This window comes from Atheta coriaria, unplaced genomic scaffold, assembly GCF_025399875.1.
Source record: "Atheta coriaria isolate IRGN ID8LTWV9N9 unplaced genomic scaffold, Caltech_Dcor_3.1 hic_scaffold_6_pilon, whole genome shotgun sequence".
In the NCBI taxonomy this organism is placed as follows: domain Eukaryota; kingdom Metazoa; phylum Arthropoda; class Insecta; order Coleoptera; family Staphylinidae; genus Dalotia; species Dalotia coriaria.
The window spans coordinates 11484183-11495145 of record NW_027045448.1 but is presented as its reverse complement, the minus strand read 5'-3'; the positions used below and the strand labels follow the sequence as shown (position 1 = coordinate 11495145).

The 10963-nt window shown below is 38.8% G+C and overlaps 1 protein-coding gene across 1 annotated transcript; it reads left to right on the top strand.

The window, feature by feature from the left end:
• Positions 1 to 253: 253 nt before the first annotated feature.
• LOC135793899 (zinc finger protein on ecdysone puffs-like) lies at positions 254 to 4362 on the top strand. The gene is given in 8 exon segments (XM_065305016.1): positions 254 to 419; positions 699 to 964; positions 1202 to 1264; positions 1873 to 2204; positions 2695 to 3292; positions 3355 to 3457; positions 3681 to 3944; positions 3947 to 4362. Coding segments are annotated over 8 exon segments (1908 nt in total). The 5' UTR covers positions 254 to 415; the 3' UTR covers positions 4225 to 4362.
• Positions 4363 to 10963: the final 6601 nt, after the last annotated feature.

Below are 10963 nucleotides of genomic sequence, written 5' to 3'. Positions count from 1 at the left end.
CACGCAAAATAGACTATGACTATTTAGTAAAGTATGTAGGCATTTTTATAATATTCAAAACTTGTTGAATTAGACATGCGACACTCAATAATTAGAGTTACGCGTAATATAGTTATTTTTTCAATATTATTTTAACATTATTTTCAAAATCAATGACAACCAGGTGTCGCCGGTCATGTGAGCCGACTACAGCGCCAAGCCAACAGTACTAGATTATGGCGGTAACAATGCGCGCTTTTCTTTCAACTGCCATTTTTAATGCTCTGCCATTTCCGTTCGAGTCCTTTCAACAGCAGCATCGACTGCCGTCGTCTTATGCATTTTGCGACCGGCATCTATAAATAAAACGTGGTATTCTTAATCAGTGCAGCCGGAGCAAAAAACTCAGCAGCGGATTTGACTGCTAGTATTCGAAATGGGTTAGTATAGTAATTATATATTTAAATATAGATACGTAAATTTTCCGGGGATAGTCGCGTGTACGGCCATTTTGTGTTCGCTTGGCAAGCACGTTTTCAACCATCCTTTTCACACGCGTTTTACCGAAGAGAGTGTGCTTTATAGTGGTGTTTTATCGTTGAAATCATAACTATTTAGCATGAGGCGTAAGATACTTATAATTTTCTCGAGAAATTACGTGAAATTCTAACATTGCATAGCATCAAATTGACTTGATTAAAATGTAAATATTTGTTTAGGTATGCCTAGAGGAAGTAGTCGTGGAGGATACTCCTCACAAAGGGGATCCTCTTATCGTGGGGGCGGTCGTGGAGGTTCCTGGCACTCAAACAGCAGAGGTTACAATGGTTCATCACGCGGTGGCCGCTTTAACTCGTCACACAACCACAGCTCATCTTTCTCCTCCAATCATTCATATGATAGAAAGTATTCCAGTTCCTCTGATAAATACAGCAGTGGTTCCAGGAGCCATCATAGTGAGGACTACAGAAGGCCATACAAGAATGTAAGTTTTCAACAAATAATATACATATTTAGCTAGTTTTTAGTCCCAGTGTTACTTGAATTGTGATTTAAATTCAAATTTGAGTGTCTAATGGGACTTTACAGTAATTTCTATTCATCCACAAGTTTTTTGTAAGCTACAAATTTACTTACTAAGAATAGAATACAGTTTTAGCAATCATTACTTAATTGCTTTTAGTGTAGGAGTTATGTGATTTTAAATATTTGTTTTTTACAGGATTCTGGTGGATATTCCAACAGAGATCACAGATCCCCTGACAGGAAAAGAATGAGGACTGAGGTAAGTGAGTTTTAGTCTGCAAATTTGAATTGAACAGGAAGGCAAAGACAGACGGCATCTGCATCTGTACCAGAAACTCGTCCAACCACCTTAATACTTGAATTATCTGCTAATTGAAAGATGATATAGAAGTAGAGCCTTCAGAGATCTGGGCAGAGTGTCCATATTCAACAAGAACTCTTGCACAAAAGAAATTGGAAAAAAAGAAAGATGTCGCCGTTCCTAATTTTTCGTGATTTATCAATAGACATTGAGAAAATTAATACGATCCTTAACGGAAGTCGTAAGTAGTTGATTCATAGTTAGATAGATAATGGACAGTTTGAAGCACCCGTTGCTAAGAAATATCAAGACATAGATTGCAGACGATCGAAATTATTCTCTAAACTTATAACAAAAAAATTGAATCCTATGTTGTTGCATTAAACTTAAGGTCTTAGCCCTGTTTGGTGACGCAATCAAACATAGACGCGACGTCTGATTGATCGCGTCGTTGCTACGTTTTCTGGGGTTGCATCTGGCAGCCCGCCAATGATGATGTTCAACCCTCTCTCATCACACCAATCAAAAAATTATACTAAACTAAAACCGTATTGATTGTTGTTCAGTCAAGTCACGACCGCAGTTTTTCTGGATCCGGAGGCGAGTACAAGAATCGTTACGAGAACGATCGCAGAAGCTTCTCGCACGACGGGCGGCGGGCACCGTCATACACGCGCAAGGAAGAGTTCCGAAAGCCACCGCCGCCTTCGGGCAGTCCCCGCGGAGGGTACCGAGGACGGGCGATGACGTCGCGTGGCGGCGCAATGCGTGCGCGCCCCAGAGACAGGCCGCCGGTGCGTAAGCGTCTCGTTGAGAGCTCGTACGCGGTGAAACGGCGCGTGCTCGCGCCGCGCCCAACTGACTACGCCAGGAGGCTTAAGATAAACAAGCTGAGGAGGTAATTACAAAACAAAAACTTGAACCAAAACCAAACAAATCACAAATATGCTCAATCGGATTGAATTGTGAGTGGGCACCTGGTGTGCGCAAAATCTTTACACTTAGCTGCTATCTTCAGACGGCGGACGCACGTTCATCCATTCGGCAGAGCGACAGTAGCGTCGTGTTTTGATGTTTTTTCTTAATAGCAAATCTTTCTTAACAATCCTAGCATCATTCTGCTAATTTTATACTTGGAGATTGGATTGTCGCTTGGCTCTACGCCGTGGCGCAGATATTTCGACCTGCATGAAGGTAGCCACAGCGAGAAAGAGCTAAGGAGTTGACAAATCCCGGAACCATGAAGCAACAACAACGTTAACGGAACATCAAGTCACTATCAATGATGATTCTCCAAATGCCAACACTTTATATCAATGATTGATTTATTTTATATTTACATTTATGTTGGTTTTCCCAGCACTAAACTAATTAATAATTGTCTTTAGTACCATCACAAGACGTCCTAAGAAGACATCCAGTGACAACTCCGATGATGATGGAGAAGAAGAAAAGAAACCAACCATTAAACAGGAAGAAGGCGTCGAAGAGCCCGATAAAGAAAAGAACGAAGAGGTGAAGTCGCCTAAAAAAGAAAAGAAAGAAGAGGGTAGTGAGACTGAAGAAAAGAAGGAAAGCGATGGCGAGGGTGAAAGGAAAAGCTCAAGTTTTATTAAATTGAGTTGCCCGCATTGCTTGATTCGCTTTCCTACCTTCAGCAAATACAGCATGCACTTGCAAAGTGGTCGACATGCTGCCTCTATGCGACGAGTCGCAACCAAACAGAAGACTATCCTTTCGCAGATGCGATTGGTGCAGAGAAAGGCGCAGCGAGAGCTTGAGAAAACCACTGATGATTTGGCTCCCAGAACAAGCTGGTGCCCGATGTGCAAGCTAAACTACAAACAACCAAAAGCCACTCATCAAGCATCCAAAGCTCACTTAGATATGAAACGCTTCTTGATGCCGCACTGCAAAATTTGTAAGATTACTTTCAAAAGTCCTATGATTTATGAAAGTCATTGTTGCAGTCTTGATCATATTAAGGTAACAATTTAAAGAAATAGATTTAAAGATTATATATAACACGAATTTTTTATTCATTATAGCGTAAAGCTACGTTGTCAGATAAAAGTGACAAAGAAGATGCTTCTGGAAATGAGGAAGAACTGGAGAATTTTATGACTATTGACTCAGTCGGTGACGTTGACGGTAATTATATATTTGTACTTTTATTTATTATTTCGTCTGCGTGTTACTTGACCCATGATTTCAATTCTGGTTCGAGCGTCAAACCAGACGTTACATTAAATTCTCAAATTTCCACAAATGTTCGACAATATTGTCTTACGTTTACTATAATTGGGAAACATTCGTTAGGACTACGATGATTAATTTGATTATTTAATAAACAATTTAATTTTTGTCTTAACAGAAGAAGGCGATCAAATTATGAAAGAAGATAAGAAAGAACATGTAAACGTGGGCATTGAAGAAATCCACAAAGTGGAAGTATTTTATTGTGACCTTTGCCGAATGTACTTGCCTCGTGTAAACGACGACGATGAAATGAATAAAGAAATTGCCCGCCACTGCAAACAACGCACTCACTTGCAGAAATACATTCGCTACAAGGAGGACAAGGAACTCGCAAAGATGGCCGAGCGCTTGGTAAGAAAAGAAAACGCCGAAAAGAAAAGGTAAAGGTTGATAGCAAGGACGCCGAGGTCAAAGACAGGACTATAGAGGATGGAGCCAAGACTGAGGAAGGTAATGATGAAAAGTTCTACGAGGCACCCGCAGGTATTGAAAAGAACACTAAGTCTGATGATGAAGATGAGGACGAGGAAGACTCTGTCGTCAATGGTGAGCGATATGACCGATTCCGTCAAAGCGAGAAGGCAGAGGATAAGAAGGATGCACCTGTCGTGGAGGAGGAAGTGAAGATTGAAGTTAGTCCTGAGGATAGTAAGATTTAAGATGTATTTATAGGCATAGGAAGGACCGATCTCCCATTGTGTCGTTTAATAACAAGTCCTGGTTCTTTCAGGATTCAATGTAATTTTTTGTTTTCTTAATACACGATATTTGCTTTAGGCAGACATATAAAAGTTTAATATGTTGTGAATATTTTGCAGTAAATAATAATCCATGCAATAACAATAACTGAGTCAATAACCACCGCCGAGTAATATCTTGTTAGATCATATGCTACAGTAAATGCTATATGCGGGTTAAGTTTAAATGATCGGCACTAGATGACGCCAGGGATACCATTCTGAGGCTTGAAGTTCGTGATTTGAACACTAGAGAATATCAGCAATACCGTTTACACTAATACGTAGTTGTTAATTTTAACAACTAGTAAGTTAAATTTTCTTTTCTTCAGTTTAAACAAATTTTTCTTTCAACAAATGCACTTTTACTGAAATTATCCTCTTTGCTACCTTTTCGAGTGCAGATTTATGTTACAATGCTTGCTGCATTCTGCGCCCTCGATGCTGACGCGTTAATAAAAGGTAAATCTGTCGAGTCTGCAAATCTACGCCATGTGAATGCAAGCAAACGTTAACGTGAGTATACACACAGTAACTCGCTCGAAATAGTCACATCGACATAACATTTCACTGCTCAAGTGCCGAGTAAAGCGAATTGCACCAGGGAGCGCCCGGCGCCGTTGCGAAGAGGGTGCGAGCGCGAACAAGTGAAAATCAGAGCGTTCGGTAACTCAATCAGGCAACTTGCGTCCCTCTTCGAGTCTTATTCGCGTTGCGTTTACAACTTGGCGAAATGCTGCGCAAAAACATTGTCACAAGGCAAACAAACACAAATGTGTGCAAACAAAAATCAAATTAAATTTAATAATATAAAAAAGTAATACATTTATTTTGATTAACTCAAATAAATACTGCATGTAAGACTACAGAAACAAATTTATCAATGAAGGTGGACTCTATGAATCATACGTACATCAACGTATATCTTTGACAAGATTGTGACGGATTGTGACCGCATGGCGCTCTTCTCGTCCCTTTTTGCGTCATCGCCATCGTTCATCATTGCATTCATTGCGCGAAAACGAACATGATGTGGGGGCGGACGTGTTGTGACATATTTAATTCGTGTAATTGAGTTGTACCCCATACATAATGCATATGTGCGTGAGCGACATACGTGCAGCCACCCTGTTCATCGTAACGGGCCGATCGTACATGCAAGCAGTGAAACAAACTCGCATTTTTGTATTTTTAACACGTTCCGAAAAATGAGCATGATAAGTTCAATAGTTGAGGTTTTTTTTTTGTAAACTGAACAGGTATCGACATCACCTCATCGTAAATGGTAAAATATAGAAGAAAAAAAATTGTAGAGCATTGAAATATTGTAAAATGCGTAATATTATGATAAATATTATAAATGTAGGCGCGCGACGATGACGCGCATGTATAATTTTCGATCAAATTATTCAAATTTCCAATTTTACATGTTAACAGCGGACGCTACGCATGGAAACCACAAATTTACATTCGCAACTAACTTTCCAGCATGGAAATGCATCAGCATTTATGCGTTCAAACACTCGCGGGTTCGCAGCAGGCCAGCAGCATCAGACTTAAACAAATAATCCTCTCGTCATTATTCACAGAAACTCAAATATTCAAATAAAGCATTAACGCTTCACTGGCCCTTGGCATTGTAGTAAATTTATGCTCTTTTTATTTTATTTTTTCGGTAGAAAATATAAACGAGAACATTTGTTTGCTAGGTAGGTACTACAGTATTAGTAAAGATGAAAATTTTACACTGTGTTTTGCAGGTTTCGCTGCAGAAACTTGCAAGGGCTTTCAAGTGGATTGTGCAGGTAAAATCAATTATGTGAGTTTTTACGAAGCGCGCTGCTGCGCTGCGCCGTGCAGCAGGCCCGCAGGATTGGCGCGCGTCGAGGCGGAGTTTATATTCATCCTTCCTACCAGCAGACAGTTTGCTGCCACCCGCGTCCCACGCATAATACATTCACGTAGTCTTAAATCTCGTTTTATTTGGTTCTTTTACAGACACTTTTTCTTTGATACATAATTTATCTATTTTATTACAAAATATTGAAAATATTAATGTTCTAATCTTATTTTACGTTTCAGAACAATTCGTCACGTGAACATTAGTAGCACCTTCATGAAAAATTAATAATTGCTAGATTTAAAAATATTTTAAACACGGAATATGATAGAATATGACAGATAATGATTTATTCTTCATAAACACAATTCCTTGCGACATTGCGTGCACAGTGCACCGTTCGGTTGCGTTTCGGTATCATTCGTATTTCATAATTTCTCATTTCCATCGCAGCACCTTCATATATTCGAGTATATCACGCGTGCGTGTCATGCGAGTAGTCGTAAGTCATCAAGCGTGGATAATCGCGTCCCGGTCCACACCGTCGCCGGTTGACACTTCGAGATGATGTATTCTTCGTTCTTCTGCGCGTCGCGAATAACACCACACCACAAACACAAAACATTCTTCTCGCATTGGATTGCATCCAGCATGGTCCATAGGGTCATTCCTCATAATGTACTTTTCTAGTTGAATGGGTCTTCCAGTGCACGCTCGCGTACACCGGTGGGATGATGCATGGCTTTTTTATTATTGTGATAAACATTATCACTTGACAGCGACCATACTGGCCGCGCGTATGGAGTATTCTTTTTACTCGCGAGTCATCCACGATGAGTTTTCATTCATTATAGTATTTCTTGCGTGACTTCGACTTGGAGATTTTGGAGTTGAAAGCGTTTGTGGCATTTTCTCAATGACAACACTTTATAAGTATTTAAAAGGGTTCCCATACTTTGAATAAAATATAAAAAAATATATTTATTAAGTGTTGAAATAAGTTAAAGGTCGGTTTGGTAACCCTAACAAAGTGAAGTGTAGAGTTAGCGCTTGGTAAATAACACTGGCCTGTGGCTGCCTGCTTTGGTTTCTTTTGGCTCTCGGCTTTTTCTGTAAAAGCTCGAGGAAAAACGGTCAAAAGGTACACAATGCGGCGACGTTATTTATCTGTCCGCGCGCGGTCGAGGTGTAGGTGTGAAAGTGGTTTAAATCTTCGGACCATAGGACTCGCGACGGATGCAAAAGATCTTTCATTCACATATAGTATTCCTATACGGGCGGAGCGCGGCGCGACTTGATCAAAAAGGGAAAAATGAATTAAACACCGCGATGAAAAGGCATCGGCGTTTTTGATACGATTTACACACTTCACCAAATTCATATTTTTTATTTATTATTCTCATTTTTTATTCATCTGAAGGAGGCGGTCGGACTTTGGTGCTTCGAGAGCGATGATGAAAAGTTTCAATGAGCGCAGGCGAGGCAGCTTTGAGTTTTAAATTGTCCTTGCTGAGCTTGCATGCTGACTGCGAATGCGTTAAGTGCTGCTAAATCGCTGACTGCGAGCGTATCGGAGCATTGCGAGGCAGTTTGCAAGATGCAAACGCATGCATACTGGATTCATTTCACAGATTTATGCGTGATATTGTCAATCCATGGCTGCTAAATGTATGGCAGCAATTTATAGAATTTCCATACAGCCAACACATAACCACAAAATGATTTGCATTCATTATAGTTGAGGTAGCGCATAGGTAGCCATTATTTTTCAGTCACCTACACTGGAAATTAATATTTTAACTTAGGCAACTATTGAAACATGATTTTACACTTTCAGTAAGTTAAAAACTAAATATTTTCTAAATAAGAATTGTATACAGATGAAAATGTTATTATTTCATTGTTTATTCCATTGTCGTACAGATTTCACGTGAGAAGAAAATTGAAATTGAAATTTGTAGAAACAAAGCGTATTTCAGAATACAAAGGAAAAGCTTGCTGCTTTTGTTTGCACTTTGTAACATCGGTATTATTTGATTTGGGAAATTCGGCGTTTGGGTTGGTGAAATACTGATATATTCCGTGGATATTTCAGCTAGTTTGCTTTATTCCTTGTGATTTACATTTGTCCCCGTTTACAGCCCCTTGCACACGTTTTCATATAACTAAACTCAATAGAAACAAATCTAAATCTTTCTGAAAATCTTGCAAACAGTCAGTATATAAAGTATAAAATTTATAGAGAACACAGGACTAGAGGTGCAGACGTAGCGAAAGGAAGAAATATATCAAAATTCCGTCGACGCGCGTTTCGTCCGCTTTGGTTGTTCCTTTTCGTCCTTTTCGTTCTTTTGTCACCGTCTCCAGTACTATTCCAGGCAGTTCACTATTTGTCGAGACTTGGAAACGTTTGTAACAAGGTGCCTGCTGGTGCGTCTTACGGTTGGTGTGTTCTTTTTACGGCAATATTCGCGAGTTTTCCCTTGACGGAAGAATCGCAGTCTTTTCGTTTAGTTCTTCGCGTTGGGGCGTTGTGCTCCATTTCGAGGCGCGTCCTCCCTCGACGAGGAATTGTCTCGTCGTGCAAGGCGCACGTAGTTGAAGCAAACGAATCGAAAATAATTCACACAATCGAATTTCGCTTGTCGAGAACACGGAATGAGTCAAGACAATGGAAAACTATAGAATTGCATTATTTTCTTGACAAATACCAACTATTTTAACGCTAAAACAGCAAAATGTTGTAAAGAATAGAATTTGATTGCAGATAAAAATCAAAACTATCAAAATACAATACTTTCACATTTATTCTTCTTCATGACAATTCATGAATTGCATCTGCATGACGTTTATTTATATTATTTATTATTTATTCAAACTCATTACAAAGCTTTCAAATCCGACGCATGGCCGTAACAATTCTGAATGCAAAGCATTTCCTCAACTTCACCAGTCGGAGCGCTATTCTGCTCTCGTGAGTGTTTGAAGCACATTTCTCGATTTTCGATTTGAATGATGTATGTGCGTGGTGTCTTGTCCGACGTTGGTAAAGTGCGTTCGAAGCGCTAAAATTCACTTCTTTCCGACCGACTCACGTTCGCTTAATAAATAAACATTGACAGGTAGAAAAAGCGGTGCACAATCGCACAATGCGTCTTATCAGTGTTGTGCGGATGGGTCGAGTAAAAGCTCCACGCGATGAATGCAGCGAATTGAAACGCGAACTCAATGCTTAATAAATAAATAAAAAAACAATAAATAGGAATAACAATACGCAGGGGAGAATGGAGTGTGGCTCTGGAGGTGCGTTCCACGGCGATCAAATCGGTTGTATCGTTATTCAATGTTTTCTTTGAGCTGTTGAGGCAATTGTAATCGATTCACACCGCATCAAAGCTGCGAACGCTGGGAAGAATTGAGATTTTTATAAATAAGTCTACTCAGATTGTTTTGACGGTTAAATTTCTTTCATATTTATTACAAAATGATAGTTTTACGGAGTTTATATTTGTGTGGCATACTAAATCAAAGTCTTGGACAATTTATTCTAATATTTTACTTTTTGGTTGGTAGCAGACTTTTATCTTTTGCCGATTCACGATCTGTTGGATTAGTGCGCTAGCTTGCTTGTTATAAGACATTTTATTATATACCTGATTGTGTAACAGCGGCGATGTAATGTTTAACTGTGTATCGATGTGCTCGTTAGTCGAATACATTGTAGGTACCCGTAGGCGAAATTTAGGAAATAAAATATGCTATAGATATTTGTAAATCTTGCGTGTGGTATCGACGAATCAATCGAACAACTACACGAATTACCAAATATAGTTCATCGTTAAATACTTAAAAACTGTATTTTCGTATAAAAACTTGTATTGAACTACGAATTTTGATATTATTTGTATAAACAAATTCTACAATTTCCTAACTTAATGGGTGGAAAATAAAGATATTTCGAGCATATTACAAATATTTATCGGCAACACTGCATTGGAAATGTATGCAACCAACTAAACTTATACTTTTAAATTAATCAACACCGTTTTGCATAGTTTTTTAACCAACATTAACTATTTTTAAAGGTTTTATTAACATTTCTCACTTGTATCTGCGCTAAAACCCAAATATTTAAAACATTTTCAACTTTTAGACTTTGCAACCATCTAAAACTTCCTCTTTTCAGTTAGCCCTAGTTCATTAGGTGCTAATAATCCCCAGAGTGAGTTCCAGTTTTAGGGTGTGATGTAGAATGTATTCCGTACTCTCACACTATCTGCAAATTGCCGCGAGCTCTTTATTTTCCCTTTTCTCAGCTCACGTTCCTGTTTCTCATACCAGTAGCTATATGTGTGGGGTACAATTGGTTGTATAGTTAGTAGATTGTTTGGTAGTTACACTTGTTACGGATACTTTGATGTTTCTCTAGGGGTAACACCGTTCAGTTCATAATTCGCTTGTTTGTGCGATTCCAACAAATTCCGAATTCTTGTTAGTGTCGACCCCGATGTCCCCAGATAACTTTATTACACGTTTACCATTATTCACAACGTGAATTTATTCCAGTCTGGCCTTTGATAAAGAATACAAAGCATCGCGATGCAAATTATAGTGTGAATCATGTGCGATTTTCATAATGTGACTTTGATCGATCACAATAAATGTAGGTATAGAAAATATTTGACGAATTAGGTGAAACAAATATGATTATCACTATTTAATTCTGCGTAGATGATATATTCTTGAAAGTTGGTTTAAATTTGTGGGAAAATAAAACGTCAAAATTGAAAAATAATTATTTTAACGATTTTTAATGCTTTG